The sequence below is a fragment of the Necator americanus genome, chromosome II (genome assembly GCF_031761385.1).
Source record: "Necator americanus strain Aroian chromosome II, whole genome shotgun sequence".
Lineage (NCBI taxonomy): Eukaryota > Metazoa > Nematoda > Chromadorea > Rhabditida > Ancylostomatidae > Necator > Necator americanus.
The window spans coordinates 8,178,134-8,196,692 of record NC_087372.1 but is presented as its reverse complement, the minus strand read 5'-3'; the positions used below and the strand labels follow the sequence as shown (position 1 = coordinate 8,196,692).

At 35.5% G+C, this 18,559-nt stretch overlaps 2 protein-coding genes across 7 annotated transcripts in view; one reads left to right on the top strand and one right to left on the bottom strand.

Annotated features, from left to right (window-relative positions):
* Positions 1 to 2,814: 2,814 nt before the first annotated feature.
* On the top strand, positions 2,815 to 4,770 carry RB195_017145 (uncharacterized protein; the record flags this gene model as incomplete). 2 transcript variants are annotated; one of them, XM_064184009.1, is made up of 4 exons in its annotated part: positions 2,815 to 2,893; positions 3,127 to 3,213; positions 3,744 to 3,789; positions 4,566 to 4,770. In XM_064184009.1, 4 exons carry the CDS (start codon positions 2,815 to 2,817, stop codon positions 4,768 to 4,770), a joined length of 417 nt encoding a protein of 138 aa, XP_064039890.1. The 2 variants fall into 2 exon arrangements, with proteins under 2 accessions (XP_064039890.1, XP_064039891.1); XM_064184010.1 differs by having other exon boundaries at positions 2,836 to 2,893.
* Positions 4,771 to 5,658: 888 nt separating this feature from the next.
* Positions 5,659 to 18,559, bottom strand: part of RB195_017144 (uncharacterized protein) — a gene marked incomplete at both ends in the record, with an annotated part of 77,063 nt that continues 64,162 nt past the window's right edge. For all 5 annotated transcript variants that reach the window (XM_064184005.1, XM_064184004.1, XM_064184007.1 and 2 more), the window contains 9 exons: positions 5,659 to 5,811; positions 8,022 to 8,154; positions 8,219 to 8,315; positions 8,388 to 8,496; positions 9,053 to 9,136; positions 9,810 to 9,925; positions 10,399 to 10,475; positions 11,112 to 11,221; positions 11,915 to 11,998. In XM_064184005.1, coding sequence (XP_064039885.1) covers positions 5,659 to 5,811; positions 8,022 to 8,154; positions 8,219 to 8,315; positions 8,388 to 8,496; positions 9,053 to 9,136; positions 9,810 to 9,925; positions 10,399 to 10,475; positions 11,112 to 11,221; positions 11,915 to 11,998 — 963 coding nt within the window. The remainder of the gene's footprint in view (positions 5,812 to 8,021; positions 8,155 to 8,218; positions 8,316 to 8,387; positions 8,497 to 9,052; positions 9,137 to 9,809; positions 9,926 to 10,398; positions 10,476 to 11,111; positions 11,222 to 11,914; positions 11,999 to 18,559) is intronic.

Below are 18,559 nucleotides of genomic sequence, written 5' to 3'. Positions count from 1 at the left end.
AGTAAAATATAATTTTTAAAATTTTTCACCTATTTTGCGTTTATCATCCTTTTTGAGATGAAGCAGAGCTTTTCGATAGCGGTAACATAGTTCGCGACCGTAGAGGTCGGCGACCTCTGCAGGAATGAAGAGTTTTCTGGACGCTGCTCTCGAGTGGCGTCGAACCATCGAATTTATGGACCATGTTGGGACCTCTTACCACTGCACTACACCCGAACCACACTAGTTTGGGGAAAATGTTAAATTTAAAAACAGGAATGGCTTGTTTTCAAGGTTTTGGTGATGGATATCCGAGAAAAAGGAAATCTTTAACTATTTCAAACATATTATTTTGCAATTTGTCAATGAATGGGATATATCTATGGATTAATTTAATAGTCATTTGTTTAGAAGTTTAGTTTTGTGATCTATTCAACACCGTATGCGTAGCTTACGTTTTTCGGCACAAGCAGAAAAAAGACGGAAAAAATCGAAATTTTTCCATCCTGTATTGTTTTTCATAATCATCTGTTGACATCCTTCATGGGTATTGTGTCAAAATAAGCCGTGTGCTAGAATTTCTAACTCTAAGCAGCAGAACTTTGATCAATTGATTGATTGATTATTTGTAATAATAATACAATATTTGTTATATGATTATTTATAATAATTGATTATATGTGAATTATTTGATTTCATTAATATAAGTGGCCCTGTGGCCTAATGGATAAGGCGTCGGTCTCCTAAACCGAAGATTCAAGGTTCGAGTCCTTGCTGGGTCGAAATTGCTTTTTTTTGAACCCGTTCCACTTATTCTCTCTCTTTCTAAGCTGTATAACTGCAGTAAGTCATACAGCTCACCATGAGCTTATTTATGCTTGACACTTCAGTTTCTCATGTTCCACAGTATTCGGGAGTGTCTGGGTATTAAAAATGTCTACTTATTTTCGAAAAAATTATTAGTAATTTCGGTAAGATTCGACTACATTACTTGTTGTACATTAGATTTCGCTTTTTTCTGTTTGTTTTTCTGTTTGTTTTTTTTCTCAGTTTTCGCATAACACTCCGAAAATTTTCAATACTGTTCAACCTTAGAAAATCCAGGCCTTCTTAAAAGCATCCACCCACGAATCTGGGGTGGTACGGGTTCCAGGCGAGTAATGTCCATAAGGGATCGTAGATTGTGGAGAAGAGGGTGATTCCGTTCATATACCCCTTGATCCGTGTAAACGGACGACAGAACGCTGTTTCTTAGGACGGGTTCTGTTGCAACGTGCAATCATTGCGCCCCGCCCCCGCCTGTGATTCGTCCGAATGGGTCTTCGACGAAACACATGCCACCCACGACTCGTGGGATGATGCCTTTAAGGTTTACAGCTAACTATTAAAATGCTGGAAAAAATAATAATGGATCCAAAAACAACATATAATATTCTCAAAAAGGTTTGTAAAATCGGATAAAATTCTGGATAGTTAGTAAAGGAAGATAAGTAGTAAATGCGTTGTATATAGTACCTATTTACTTGTGTTGTGTAGAGGTACAAAAGCATTCGAATAGTACATGCAACTGCTCGACGCTCGCTCTGTCCTTTTGGTAACAGGCCACGTTTTCGGCACTGTTCGGAATCATAGAGGGGTGACGATCCACGGAAAGATGAGGAGGGTTTTTTTTTTCTTTCGCCTAGAGCAACATTGAAACATAGATTTCATGCTCTATGAAACCTTGAGGGAGATCTTTTATCTCTGAACTACATTGAGGATAGCATAATTCATATTTTATATGTAGTTATAGCCATGGAATATTTTTGTTTACTGTTTACCTCCTCAAGTTTTTTGGAACCTTACTTACCATGCAGTATTAGTATCACATACAAAATGATGAAAATGTGGCCCTGTGGCCTAATGGATAAGGCGTCGGTCTCCTAAACCGAAGATTCAAGGTTCGAGTCCTTGCTGGGTGGGAAATCTTTTCATGTTCGAAAACATTCTGCACATTTTACTCTTCTTCTAAACCGTAAACCTGCCGTAAGCTATGCGTCCCCGCACGACATAGATTCATCTGCAGCAATGGGTGAATTTTTTCTGGATTTCCATTTTTATAATTAAGACGTATCTCACCTTTGTAAACATAAGTGTCTTCATCTGTGCAAAAACTCACTCGTTTCCTTATATTATGAGCTTTCGAATGCGAATCAGTGCCAAAAATCCTATGGATTACGAGACTGATTCAACCTGCCGAGGACCAGTTCTCGTATAATATAAAAAAAACAGCCATTTAGTTTAATCATTATTTGTGTGGTGCTGTTCATGACTAAAAACAGCAGCATAACTATCATTCCTGGTGTAGAAAACAACTTTTATAGTAACTCACATAATTAAAAATTTGTAAAATTAATTCATAGTGTGAAAAAGTGAAAAATAGGTAAAATTGGAAGTGGAAAATAACCAGTATTGTGAGTTTGTTCTGAAACATTTACAATAATGAATAATTTTTTATATTTCTACAAGTCTTTACAATTCCTGTGATCCTTCTGTGATCCTTTTACGTGATACATGGGACCTGGGAAAGGTTAGGTGCAGAATTCTAATTTTCTTCTGCCTTTTCACGTGAAAAATATGGATATTTCCTCTGTTTTCCTAGCGGATGCGTTTACTACATTTTTTTTTGGTTGTGTTGTTTTACGCTTTGTTTTTTTCCCCACAATTTTATGTCTTGCTCTTTGTTCTGTCTTTTTTTTTCGATTTCATTCGCTGAGAATATTCTCTCTCGTTCAAATTATCGTAATAATTAATTTTTCGCGTAAAAAACAAGAAATCGTTGTTTTCAGAGATGTCATGAAGTGTTGCTTAGGACTGATGTTGTTTTTGATAGGAGCGACATTCGCTTACAATAAAGAATATTCAAGTAAAAATTGTAAGTTAGCTGTATGCTTATGTTTTTCTTTTCTTAATTATATTTCGAAATTATCCTCATTTCTCAAATTTTCCTCGGAAAGGGTCGCATTCACGCGAAAATCTGATTTCTTCGAGAGTTTTTCCATTTTTAGTGCTAAAAATACACAAATTATCCTCATTTCTCAAATTTTCCTCGGAAAAGGTCATTTCCATCGAAAAAATTGATCTCTTCGAGAGTTTTTCTATTTTCAGTGCTAAAAATACGGTGTTATCAATGTAATCAACCGTATCAATGCGGTCATGGTGTCTGCTATGGAGATTTATGTGTGAAAACGTCAAGTAAGTTGTGAAGAAATTTGTTTGTCTGATGTGTAATTACGTACCTTCGACATTGCCGTTATTGATCTACGGCTGTGACCGGTATCGATGATAGAAACAGCGGAAAAGAACCGTTAGGCTCGAGAATACGGTACTTTGCTGTACTGTGTACAGCACTTTCGTGGTAACTGCACCTAACAATATGTCCATTGCTTCCAAATTCCATTATTTTAACTCACCGAAAGCCTTTTGAATATTTCTGAAAGTTCCTCTTGAATCCCCAAGTAAAAATTTACTTTCTATCTAGAAAATATTTTTCTATCCTCTCTATCGTGATGCAGAAAATTTTTAAGATGGTTTTATAAACGTCCCGTGTTTGAAGATTTCTTTTATTCTCGTTTTTTTCCCCAAAGAGATTTGTTTCCGAGCACTTTTTCCTGTTGTCAAAAGTTGAAATTAAACGAAATAATAAGAAAAAAAAATGTCGCGTACGAAAAACGAAAAGTAAAAGAAAACAGAAGAAAGAAAAGAAAAATTCGTTTTCATTCCAGTATCTCAAAACAACGCCTACGTGAGCAAAGGATGTGAGAATATCACGTGAGTTCCGTATTGTTTGTTTTGTGGTTTGTTTATTACGTTTTTTAGTAACGGAATACATGATGTTGTGGTGTTTACCGTAATAACTCTAATTTTTAAAACTGCTGATGAAATCCGGCATTCGGCTTTTATGCTAAAAGTCAGGGTTTTCCCCCAGCCTCTGTAGTTTTGAGACGTCATTGGAAAATTTAAAGTTTTAAAGAAGAAACACTGGCTATTTAGTACTTTTAGTTCAATGTTTACTATTTTTCTAACTTTCGCCTGGAAGAAGAGATAGTAACCTGGAATTTCCTACCGAAAACCTTTTTTTTTACTTTTTACCTCTTTTTAGAATTTTTCAAAAAAAGTGTAACGCCCTTTTTCAACGAAGAGCACAGAATCATCGTAAATACCTAGGTGACCGCTTGGTTCCTCTTGAAATCTTTCCGAAACAGAAATTTTCTTCTTTACATAGAAAAATCAATGAAAGTATCCGAAAAATCCACATATTTTGAGCATTTCTTGGATCCATGGAAGATCATGAGCCATAGATCAATGCTATGAGGATATTTGTTCGAACTGATGTAAAAAAAAATTAGAGTTTTTGCTCGGTATTTGGCTCTAAGCCTGGACTAGTTGTCCTCTTAAGTTTCGGAATGAAAATTGTCTTGAACTCTCGTTTTTTCTGGCTGTATATTGGATACAAAAATTATGAGTGATTCGTTTTTGACAGATATCCGTCCGAGTTTCATGTTCTAATTTTTTTCTTATTTAAACTATTTATTTGCTTGTTTTAGACATGCAATCAGTCATTACGAACCTCAAATGAAACTGAAGAGCTATTGTCGAACAGAAGTGGTATTCGGTATAGAGAGCACGATTTGCTATTGTCGTGATGATGATTTTTGTAACCACGCCCACCAACATCGGACGAGTTTCCTCGGGATCTGCCTTCTCCTCCCTCTACTCCTCCTCATATTTCGAAATATTGAAGCCTTGTGACATCGCATACCTGTATATAGATACTTCTACAAACTTCTAGTCTCCAACCTCCAATAATCTACGCCCCGCCCCCCCTCCCCTCTCGCACCAATCATGCACCCCGTGTCCCGCCCACCTCTTTCTTATTCGTTCGAACGTTGCACCAAACATGGACGTGTCTTTCACAGTGATCGATTGAATCGATTTATTGATTTTTGTTCATCCCGCATCGACATATCAGACCGTGTATTATGGCTAAGGAAACTCCTATATACCGTTCTTAGACATGAAAATATTATTATTATATGTATGTTGTTAAATATGTATGAGAGATGAAAATAACAAATGTTCCTATTTTTGTAAATGAATGAGAAAAAAAAAGGAAAACGAGGAGGAAATACATCACAGTTATTGACTAGTACATAATACTATCGAATATCGAATTATTGCCATTCCAAGAGTTAAAAAAAAGGTGCTTTAGGATTCCTGCAGAAATATTAGCCACAAAAGAGACGCAGAGACATCAAACAAGAATGACCGGCTGCAGTAGGCTCAAATCGATATTATCGATCGATCGACTCGACGATTCAACGGCATTCGATCGTATACGCACAACCATATTATTACACATATATCGTAAATATCACGAGCACTTGATACACAATATACAACAATAACAATACAAAAAAAAAGAAGAAGAAAAAGAAATTAGCATTGTACGGCAACGCTAGGGATACTGTAATTTCGAGGAGGACAAAAAGTCAACTGGCTAAAGAAATACGGCATAAAATGCTTTTTTTCTTGACACGATTCAATTGGCGAAAATATAAAATTAATTTACAGCGAAAAAAAAGACAAGTGTTCAACTATTATTACACCCAGTACACGTTATTTACGTCAACGATGCGGCTAATTGACACCAATTCGGTGCCACATACATACGGGGAGGCCATTCTTCTTGAGCATTTGTATCCAATGCGCGTGACCGGTGATATCGCCCATTCGACCAATCACACAATGACCAACGGACAACGGTTGACCGGATGTATCATGGTCGAACATCTGAAATTCAATTATTGATTGATTCAGGTCAGTTATTGATTTTTTCGGTAAACTCCAGCTAGAAGAATTTATTACAATCTAATACAATTTTTTACAATTATAAACTCTGGTAGGAAAGAAATAGAGTGAACTGCAGCAAAGGTTTACAGAGCGAAAACTAGTCCCCGCAGGAGCAAATGAGCCAAATGTTCCAAAAAAAATTGTTACTATTAAGGTTAATTGGATACAACCAAATGCGGCTGAACACAGGGAAGAAAAAAGTGCAGACGACGCGTATAGGTTCCTGCCATTATTTAGTTGTTAGAGAGATAAGTATGAAAAGAATGGTTTCAGAAAAGTATTTCGACCCAGCAAGGACTCGAACCTTGAATCTTCGGTTTAGGAGACCGACGCCTTATCCATTAGGCCACAGGGCCACACAAGATTTTGTAGTTTTGTATTTTTCTAACAAACCACAGGATGCAGCTCACTTTGGTAAAAAGTGCGAAATATAAGAAGTTGCTTACGAAAACCAAAATAGGATGTGGAACTATTATCCCATTGATAATTTTATTTTTATCCTATTTTTCTTTCTTCTCCCCGCTGTAGCATGAACAAATTACACGCTGACTGTTGAATAAGTTCCACTGCGGGAACTTCGAAAGGAAAACTGGGAAAAAAATTCAAAATCGGTTATAAACGTTCGAAAAAATCAAAATTCAAATTCTCCATCACTTTTTCAGAAGTAGATTTTATTGCTATGATAAGAGACGTGAAAGTAATATATTTATTACTACGACTGGTTGCCAAAAATGCAACGGCCACATCTAACAGCGAAAAAAATGTATCAAACAATAAATTAGGGCGATGAGTCAAAAATAGGGTGATTTACGATAAATGGATATAAAAAACTGAATGTTTTCAAAAAAGAATACTTGAACAAATCTCCCAGCAATTCTTAATCCAACTCACAATGATGAATAATTTTTTGAGGACCAAGATATTCCAGGATCCGCATTCAATACATTTCTACTTGGAATGATAAATACACGCTGAAAATCAAACTTTCCCCAACTCTTTCTCCCTGAACTTTTCCAACTTTTTCAAATAGTATTTGCTTGATTTCCCGAACTAGGGTCACAGCGTTGCGAGACGTTTCTTGGATAACAATTTTCAGAGGGAGTAGTGGATATTTATTGGATTGTTAGGTAAGTAACGTAATAGATTAATGGGTGGGCGGTTTTTTTTTTTAAATTTAAACCCGTGCACAGAAAAAAAAGAATTCAGCGTTTTTTCTTTTTTGGTTTTTATGCTGATTTTACTTTTTGTTAACCTGAAGATCAGAAAAATTAAGTGTCAAGCTGAACATTTTCGGTAATATCTTTACTTTTGAACTTTTCCCACAGATTGAAGATGCCTCGAACTACCATTGATTGATCACATTCGATCTGGTCGAGATGTCTCTGAGGTTGAAATTGCGTTCTTCAAATGGCTTAAAGGCATCACCCCACGAATCTGAGGTGGTGCAAATTCCAGGTGGAGTATTCGTATACGGGATGGGAGACTTTGGAGAGGGAGGTGATTCCGTCCATTTCTTCCTAATTGCCGTAAAAACGGCCCGGAAGATGCGGCGCCGCACAAGACTGGCGCGCTCCAATCGAACCTCTTGTACAAAATGGTGCGCCAAAACGAATGAAGCCGTGTCTTTCGGGCCGTTTTTTTACGGCAATTAGGAAGAAATGGACGGAATCCCCCCCTCTCGGTGGTCTTCCATCCTGCATACGAATCCACCTGAGATCTGCACCACCTCAGATTCGTGAGGTGATGCCTTTAAAACAATTCTGCGCCACTAACACTTACTGGCACTGAGAATTTTCCATATCCTTCACACCTCACGAATCTTGCAGTAGCAATTTCTGTGGCGCCTCAACTAAATAAATTTGAATTTGAATTTTGAATGCTCCTTCAAACAATGTGACACATAATGCAGAACTTCTTTTTTTCTCTGATTTGAATTCAAAAAAAAAAAAACGGTATCACTTATCCAACAACTTTATATTTTCGCTGCTTGTTGCATTTATTCGCAGAGAAGTTGTTATTGGATGGTAATATATCCTATACCTACACCAATATATCCTGTACTCAAGCTCATTTATCCGCCAGGAAACGTTTATCCAGTTGAACAACTGAAATATATTGGTATACCGGAACAGTAGAACTGAAAACCTCACCTCGATCACAATATGGCATCGATCCAATTTCGACGGGGTCACATGGAATAGGAATGACTCGGAGAAGGATGCATCACCGGATGAGGAACTAAGCGAGGAGGAAACGGATGATGAGGATGGTTTGGAAGAAGTGCTGAAATATTCGATTAAAATCCTTTGTAGAGTGAATTACTCCGAAAATATAGTGAATCGCTCACTCAAGGGAAGACTTATGACCAACGGATGGATTGACAGTTGTCTGTTTTTGTTCCAGAAGTCGTCGACCGTCGAAAAGCATTATTCGGGCGAAAGGAGCTGTAAATTATTCGAACACTGAAGGGAGTTCGGAAAATTTTCCAGAAACTGGTCCATCAAAAACTGACTTACAATTATTATACGGCAGCGCCTTTGCTCTTTTTACCGTCGCCGTTACAAATTGTACTTGAGGCGCGTAAGTGAGGATCGTCAACAGCTCACAATCGGCATCCGAAGAGCTCTTAATACGGAATTATTTATGGACAGTAAAGAAATACTGTAACAAAATCGGGAAAATCTTGTGCTGCTTTTAGTAATATACCTTTTAATGTCAGTATTTTCCTAAAATAATAGTGGATCAGGAGGATGTCAAGGTGATGTTAGATTTCTCTTTACAAAGCAAAGCAGAAGAGAGGGATTAGATGACTGCGCGAAAACTGGTCCCCATTCTGGGCAATGTGAGGCATGGAGACCAGTTTTCGCACATATCAAAAACGAATTTTAGAACGATGTCCAACATAGTTCTCATATTTTCACTTAAAATTCATGTCATAGAGGAAACGAGGAATCATCTATGAATGTAATTCAACAGATCTATGAATGCCGAAAACTTTTAGAGGAGATATTGGTTAGGAATTCTGACGACACTGCATCTGCAGCTGTGAGCTTGAAGCAGTTTTTCTGCGTCATGCATGTTTTAATGTCAATTGTAGCATTTTCCGTCTGACGTGTATCAGTAGGAACGTCCGTAGTTACAGAAAAATGGATGAAAAGAAAGAAACGAAACTGAGAACCACCTTGCTCGCGTTGTATGCCATTTGAAATTCCAAGTCATCGGCACTTATTCGTGAAATTCGTTCGGGTAACGTTTCCTCTTCAGTCTGAAAAAAAATATTTTTCATTTTTCTTCCCGAGGAGGGCGTTAAACTCAAAGTAATAAGTGTCCTTTGTCAATTCTGTAAGAATTACACTAATCCATAGGCTTTCCAAATTTTCTAAGGGAAAAAATTTGAAAGAAAATTGGTAAATTTTCTATGCTTCTCCCTGACCGAAATGGATCGAAGCAAAAACAAGGATATTCTCCTGGAAATAGATTTTTTCACTACGTACCTTTAACATTTGCAACTAACTCCTATTACATTACTTCACTACTATCCTTTCTTATTTTAACACATTCAGAAATATTGATATTTGCTAAATATTTAATTAATCAAACAAAAAGTTAACGGCAATAGATTTTCGCTATCAATATCAAGAAAACTTAAAATGTGTGCAGTGTATTTATCATAAATGGGTATTTATTTATTTATCAACTAAATGTTCCAAGAATTCAAATTAAATTATTTATTTTCTCCGTAAATTTTTTTTTAAACAGAACAATTCTGTCCTTTTAACGTTTATAGTTTTTCAGTTTATTTATTTCCTGAGAGACGGACCCAATTTGATAGGATAAAAATCATATTAAGAAGTAAAAAGTAAAATAATATTATTTTTTCTCATATGTGGCACAGCCAAACTTGCATGTCCTATTGAACAGCAATAAATTAGTGTCACCTCTAGAACTCGATCCTCCAACTCGCTGTCAAACACCGTTCTTTGCCCAGGATCCTCATTAGATAAGAATTTCGTCCAAGCGTCTTTATGTGGAGCAACTTTCTCTTCTTTAAGTTCTAAAAAAAAGAACACAAAGATCAAATTCGTTGGATTCAAACAGAAATATACGAGAAAAATACGTGAATAAATATTGAACACAATATGATACTCTTAAATACTCTTTGAGTCTCTTGGTCCAACAATTAAATACATGGTAAGATAATTAATTTTTTTCCGAAACAAACAACACTTTTGAAAGACCCGAAACATGGATAAAGACAAATATTTCTCAGAAAAAAAAGTGAAATTTTAGAACAAAAATGTATTGGAATTATGGAATTCCAATAATTCCAGCACAATCACAATAAAACGATAGTGGACCTTCGACCAACTTTCGACATTTTGCCCTACGGGGTAATATTTTTTTTTTGTTAGTGTGTGCAAAATTATATAACCACTCAATAAGCCATAATTTTTTGAAGTCCTATAGTGTCGTTTTTACATTTTTTTAAAATCCTTGCTTAAAATGTCTGAAGATGTCTGATTTTACCTCCATGACGATCACCCCAATCTCGATGTTCGTGTTTAGCAGCTCGACCGTGTTTAGTGCCATTAGGTCGTGGATCTCTGGAATAAATAGTATATTCGTAATGAAAAAAAAAACAAAATATAAATTGAGCTGCTCGGAAAAATAACAAATGTTTCGCGAGAAAAAAACAGAAATCACTTTTTTTTTCCGGAAACTGAAAGATTTATTGAAAGAAAGAAATCAATAGCACAAGAATTCTGCGAAATTATCAAAACTGTGTAAGTAATGTAGAGAATTTCAGGTTATTTTAGTAAGAAATTTTGGAAACATTAAAAATTCCTTATTGAAATAAAATATTAATAAAACAAAATTTAATAAATAATAATTATTCAATAATAATTTAATAATAATAATAAAATAAATAAATTTAATAAATTAATATTAAGTTAAAAATATGCACCAATGGATTTTTACTCTTGAACGAGAATATCTAATAGAACAGAAAGATGAATTGTGTGTCAAAGGGAGCTCGGTTAGAAGATTTTTCCCGACATCTTCTCGAAACTTCGAGAATTCTGTGCTGGTCACAGCTGTGGGTGTACGGTACGCTAATTACGGTAACCGATTACCGGTTGTGATGTACCCGATTCAATCATTATCGTCCCCGGTGCCGTTCAAAATACGAATCACAGTAGAAAAAATTTCTCAGCACTAAAAAAATTCTATCCGCTCACCGATGCAACCGATTCGCTCGAGCTGCTGGTGCCGGCTGATTCTTCCCGGCCCTATTCATATTCTTCGGTGCCCATCCAACAGAAGGATCGGTCCCAGCTTGAGATGGTGGCTGAATACGTAGGATTAGCTTGAGCCTGCTGTTAAAAAGCTTAGTAGTCTTAAAGAAAAAAACTTTGGTTGCTTCTGAGGAAAATTGGACAATGTTGAGCTCTTACTCGAAATTAGAAAAAAAAATCTACTTTTAATTTTTTCCTGGAAAAAATTATTCCAACTTTCTTCTACTAAGCTTATATGCAGAAGAATAGAAATAAATTTTAAAATATTTGTACTGGAGACTAGCAATGTCTCAAAGTAATCATTCAGAGTTACTAATCGTGAACACTGGCGGTTCTACCGCAAGCGAGCGACATGTGAAAACTTCTCGAAACTCTTGAGAAGTGCGAAAAAAAGGTTTCTTTTACTGATACATTACTAGGTATAAAACATCCGCACATATGCATAATTGCAGAATTTTTAGCACAACAGTAGGTCAAATGTCATTTGCTACATAGCAGGTGGTTACTTTGAACAAATTTTTAGTTTATAGCTGCGGCAGAACCGTAGGACACTTGCAGAAATCCCTCCAAGAGATCTTCAATTTCTAACAATTTTAATCCCCAACATTTCATGGTTCCTGCGAATAGATGAGAATTTTCCATCTTTTTCTTTATCTATTTTCCTTGAACAATTTCAATCGACCTCTTTTCCTCTTCATTTATCCTCTGTCAACAATTTTCAGCTGAATAAAAAAACAAATTCTCACCGTTTTATGGAGTTGAATGGCTTTATGAGGCATGTTCACGAAAGACTGATACTCGAAGAAGTGTTTAGCGATGAAGTTCATGCCCTGAAGCGAACGCTTTTTCCTGAGAATCCTACTAAAAACATCATCGACTGTCTCGCCTCTCTCCTTTCTGTCCACTCTCTGATTTATGATAAATAGTTCATAGTTAGCATTCTATTCGTTGTCAAAATGTCATTTGCACTTTCTGTCCGAATAATGCTCCCAAAATTAGCGATTTCAACTAAACGATGTAATCCGGGGTTTTCTAGGAATTAAAAAAAAGTAGCAAAGAAAGTAATTCTACATGCAAATGTATTCGCCGAAAATCGAATCTATGCGAAAATGGGTCGGGAGCGGTGGAAAACACGCGGATCCTAATTAGGAGGACACATTAGTGCGCAACCTAATCCAGTGAATCCAGTGTACATCCTCCCGCCGAGATCAGCTTCCCTGTACGTTACGTTCACCTCATCAACTCTTCAGTTCTAAGTGAGCTCACTTCAATATTATCGAAGTTGTCACGACATTCTTCACTGGATCGACTTCGAGGCGATGTACATTTACGAAACATTCGTGGATGTCGTTTAGCTCGCCACCAAAACGGTGACGCCATCACATCGTTTTCCATTTCACGGTTACGGTAACGGCACAACAACGGGTAAGGCAATAATGGAAGTGAATCTAGTGAATGTTCAAAATGACATGAGGTCGATCTAACCAATGCTATGTAAAGGAATTGTCAGTCATTTAGATTGACATGCGCTTGAAAATGATGACTTTCCTGCAATAATGACAGAGGTGACGCGAGGTGAAAAAAGAGACGCACTTATGACGCAAAAATCGCCTCGTTCGGATATTTCTAGGAATTGATAAGCAAAATAAAACATAGCAATTACTGTAGCTATTGTTAATGTACTGTAGCGTCCTTTAATCTAGAATTTAGGGAGACCTTAAAACGCTCAAATCTCTTATCAGACTCATATTATAAGGATGCCTTGAAGGAACATCTACTCGAAGGAAATCACTTTGGATACGGTAGCGCTTTTCAACTTTGGACCACGAAAAAGGGAAAAATAGAAGGAGACGAAGAAAATTTTATTAATAGATTTACGAGTCCCTTTAAAGGAAACCATAGCGACAAAAAAAAGTTCTGGACAACTGGACATCGGCTAAGAAATGATCCTGATAAAAAATTAATTACAGTAACCTCCAAAATATTACCGTAACGAAGAAATGATTTGGAATGCTGCCAGGACATAGAGAATTATGTGTAATTACGGTAGAATTAAGTGTAAATAGAGCACACTCTAATTTTCTAGACTATAATTTAACCACATTACCGTAGCATTAGGTGTAAATTGTGTAATGTAAAATAGAATTTTGGAAAAAAAACAAGAATCGTTTGTGGAAAGATTTTGTCGACTCCTGTTATCCTTGAATAAGCGCTAAAACGATAAATGGGTGGATACCCTAGGGTGCAATTATTCTCATTGGAGCGCGCCATTTCTCTTCTTTGTTGAGTTGTTCGCCGAGAAAAAATCCATAAAAATTTCCACTGAGGACGCGTATAAATCCGTAAATTCCCGTCATTTCCGTTGTTTTTTGTTCAAGGTACAAACATGAATAAACATGACACAATGTAACATGTAAATCCTATGCTTAGCAAGTCTGGACATGTTCGAGTCCATGATTGACATGTTTAGTTGAGCGTGTGCGTGTAAAAGCTCAAAAATCCAACGCAAAAGAACAGCTATACATTTCCTCTATGTTTGTCTGCTGTCTCTCGATTAGAGACAGATACAAAAAAAGTATAAACGCTATCAGTACGCGTACGTAGAAAAAATTCGATTTGACGCAGAAAAAAGCATTGAAAGCGAAAAATTTAACGAGATACCAGACACGAATAAGAATTGCACGAAACTTCGACGTTTACGTTTTTCTTATGCACCGGAAAATTGTCGTTTTCGCGCCGAACTTTTGAAAAACGTACTTTTAAAAGGCGGAAATGTTGCGAACAAAGCTAATCAGCCGTTTCATTCGTATAGCACGAATATGGAGTTTTTTTTTCCCCTGAACGCTTTAGCGAGAAACACGCTCACTCACTTCGAAAGTGTATCAGCCGTTAAAAAGAATTTAATATCTTTCACGTAATGTCACGAGTAAAATATCTGAATTTTTTTTCATATAGTGAGAATGAGGACGGCGGTAAAATTATGTGCATTTGCGGAAATTAAAATTTTTTTTTTTTGGCACGCGTGGAAGGCGTTAAACTTTTTTCGCTGACTAATTGAGACGAGGATTGTGTTGAGGTAAATACGAATAATAAACTAAAATAAACTAAAACTATGTAACTATAAATAATAGAATAAACTACGAATGTCCTTTTAAATCTTTCCGTCTTTTTTTTTCCAATTAGTCTTTTACGCATTATAAAGGTGATGTATGTAGAGATAAGCGAAATATTTATTCTTTTACTCGAAATCTAATCAATCATTCATTTTCCTGAAATTTGGGTCCCAAAAAATATACTAGCACTGCCTAATATTCTAAAAAATCGATTGTTCATGTTTTTTTCAGCTAAACGCTCCCAAAACACAACGATAAACCTATAATATATGCGCAAATAAAAACATAAATAAATAATAAATAAAAACATTCCACATTTTAAACAGATACAATATCAACTTCTGCAATTTCTATGGGAATTTTCCCCGGATTTTTCTCTCATGGTAGGAAAAGTTTCACAATCTGATACCCCATTAAATTATATGGCTTATTTTATAGCAATATAATGTCAAGATTAAATTATATGGCTTAAATTAAATTAAATTATATGGCTTAAATTAAACTAAATTATATGACTCATTTTATAGCAATCAAATGTCAAGATTCGAGGATTTCAAGGGAATTTTCTCGATTATTTCTTTGAGAATTTGTAAAATCTCTCGATCAGATATTCCTTCATGTTATATGTTTCATTATATGGGAAGTTCTTAAAGTGTTTTCCAGAAATTCATTCCACACTGCCCTACTTTTTTTTAAAGAAAATTCTTTCGTAGTCGTTTTTCTATTGATATATGGTTTTTCTATCTTTTCTATTGATACTTTTGCGCCTTCCACCTGTATTAATGTTTTTTGCTTAGTTTTTTTTTTTTTTTGTCAACATAATAGAGTGGAAGCAATCGCGTTCTACGTTATGACCGTGGAATGTTTTAGAACAAAATTAACATCATTTATTTTTATTAATCAAAATCATTCGTGTATTGAACTGACAACTATTCTTTTTGAAAACGTTTTTTCTTCGTTTGCCAGACCAGAAACCAGAAAAAAAACGCATTAAAAAGTTATCCCAAAGTTCCTGCTAGAAAATTTTCCCCTCATTTCATTTTGATTAGGAAAAGAAAAAACGTAAGAGAATGCTAATCCTTACTCTAGAAATAAATTAGTTTAAAGATTAATCCCTATAGATCCTTCGGCCGTTAAGTCACTTTCAAAGAAAAGAGATGAAAAGTTGAGAATTTTCTATTGAAAATTAGTAAGTAAAATAATATAAGCACCAGTATTAGTGCATCCTCATCAATTTTTTTTTTGTAACTGAAATTACAAAAAAAAAACTCGAAATATCATGCAAAATGTTGTCGAGAAACGATAAATAAGCCAGAAAAACCAATATTCACACACAAAAAGAAAATTAATTCAGGTGTTTAACCGAAGACACAAAATTTAATCACCTGTGCTTCTTCCCGAGATTTTTGATCAAATCAAAAAATAACAGTAAAATAATCAAGAGGGTTTTTGTAGAATAAGTAAACGTCTCCTTCAGGAATAAATTGGAATAAATTGGTGAAATAGAAGAAATCAATCAATACAAAGTAATTCTAGGCTCAAAAGAAATATATATTTTTTGTTATTAGAAAAATATCACTTGAAGGAACTTTTCTATCACGATAAATTCCATTAAAATTCAATCCAGAATATTTTTGACGAGTAGAATAAACATCAATAAAATAAATTCATTAAAGATTACGGATAACTTTACGGGTTTCATGTAATTTTAATTTGAAAAAAACAAAACAGATGCTAACACTTAGATTCAGAGTAAATTTAGTTAAAATTCATTTTCGACGTTTAAGGGATTTCAATTGAATTTGAATTGGCGTTGGATTTGAATAAATCCCTTAAATATATTTGAAAAAACGAGACCAAAATCGTTTCGAAAGGAAAGTTTCGTGGGAAAAAAAACTCCGGGACGAGAAAATGAGGTCGGCAGCGCTCAACGCCGCTTTAACAATAAAACATCCGGAATTGTTTCGGATCCACCTCGATTTAAACGAGTTCGCGAAGAGGAAGACGACGAAGAAAGAAAGCTGCCATTCAAAGACGCGCATCAAAGATGCGCACGGGTGAAAATTTCAATTTAGATAATTTAAGCCAGATTTTTTCCCTGGCAACAATAAATCTTCGTCAATCGGCTCGTGCCTACAGTGCTTGAGGAAGGACGATGGAAATAAGATCCAGGGGAATGAGAATTGCTGCGATTGAGGAATTGCGAAGCGATGCGCGTGGGCGGGGTCCCGTTCAAAAAGAGCACATACGGAGCAGAAGCAGTACAGCAGTGGCGTTGCGATGAGCTCGCGAGCGCTCGCACACACATGCGATAGATAACCGACGACCCGCATCGCACAACCTCCTCCCCCTCCTCCTCCTCCTCTCCCCAATTTAAGGGTGCGATGGGAAGAAGAAGAAGAAGAAGAAGAGCGACTGAAATTGAATATCAGAACGCAATTAACGCTCGCACTCAACCAACAGCAACGTATATGCATGGAGGAGAGTTTTCCGGGAAGCATCTAACTCTTGCACGTGCAACCACTAAGATTTCTTTAAAAATTGTCCGGAGGATTTCAAGAATCCTTTCTTCGTGGATTTCGAAAGATTTTTTAGGGCTTTTTTTTCGCTTCTGAGACCACACATATTCACGATTTTTCCGTTTTCCCGTTTTCCGAACGTAAAGGAATTTCTGCGCAATTATAATAATAGAAAAAAATTGAAAGAAATAAATAGAATAGAAATAAATAGAATAATAGAAAATAATAATAATTGGAAGGAATTTTTATTTATTATTCAGCTATTTTATTATTAACTTTACCACTATAATCCCACAGATTTTTAAAGCTTTCTTTTTCTGGTTTCTGAGATCACACATTCTCTCGAATCTTCTCTTGGCCACGTATTCGAAACCTAACCGAATTTCTGCGGAATTATAATAATGGAATTAATAATTAAATCATAAATAAAAGAAGAACTACATAACAATAATAGAATTTCTCAACAAAAAAAAAACATTTGAGCGATGGAATTCTTCCGGGGCTTACTTTAAGACGAGAATTAGTGTTGGAATCGATAGAAAATGGATAATATTTTGGACGCAAAAATAAAGATCAACGAGATTCAAACGAAATGGAATTTTTCTCAAAAAGAACCAATGGGGAAATGTTTAAAAATCTATTCTTATTCTATTTTCTTTTTTTTTTAAAGTTGGGCAAAGTGATACGCCCATGCCTAAACTTCCTTGACGGCTATCCAAAGAAATCCTTGGAATTCTAAGTTTCATGTATTTCGATAAAGTGGTAGTAAACATGTACGAGTTTCAAAGATTTTTAGAAGTGAATAAAATTTAGTCCACTGAATTTCAGTCCATTTTCTCTTCTCCGCAATAAATTTGCAAATAGTTACCTGTATTCATAGAGCTCTATTTTCAATAAATAAATTAATAAAAAATATCACTACACGTTGTATGTGTTGTAGAACTTCTGCTTTATTTTTTTGACAGAAATACGCGGCATTCAACAAAGAAAAACATTTTTTTTTGAAAGAAATTGTTAACATTATGACTACTTTACTTCACATCCTGGGAAACCTAACCATATTTCCTCATCTTCGACAAAGATTCGCAATTCTCTCTTTCTCAGTCAAAGATCTCGGAGACTAGAAAAATCGACTTGTTTTCGCTTCGAGACCAATTATACTAGAAAAATCAACTTGTTTTTGCTCTGACACCTACTATCTTGAGGTATTCAAGGAAGTAATATTCCATATCTTCCTCTTCGTGAAAATTTCTCAATGAACATCAGCAGTTATTGGGAAAAATAAACAAAGAAACCAAGCAAATAATGAAAATTAAACTTTTTTAATCAGAAATAAATTGAACTTTTTTCATTCGGAAATTATCGTTCCCGCAAATCGAAAGAAAATTAGGAAATCTCGCGGATTTTGCGAGTATTCATCTGGATATGAGACCAAGTTCTGAATGAACGAATTAATATGCGTAGGAAAATTAGTAGAGGTGTGTACCAAAACTTCTCTCACATCAGCAATTTGCAAAAAAATATGGAAATTTGAGTGGGAAATTCGTAAAAAAGAAAAGAATATAACTCAAATATATGCGGTTTTCAAGTGGATCCATAAACAATGTAAAAAACGTATAGATGTAAACATCTAAGAGTAGTCACAAAGTAAAAAGTGGTAAGTTATTTCAGTTTGAAAATTCCTTTCAATGTCCAACTTCCTCTGGATGTGGTCCCGAAAAATGAGCGCTAAGGTTCTCGATTCGATGAGCAATGCGGA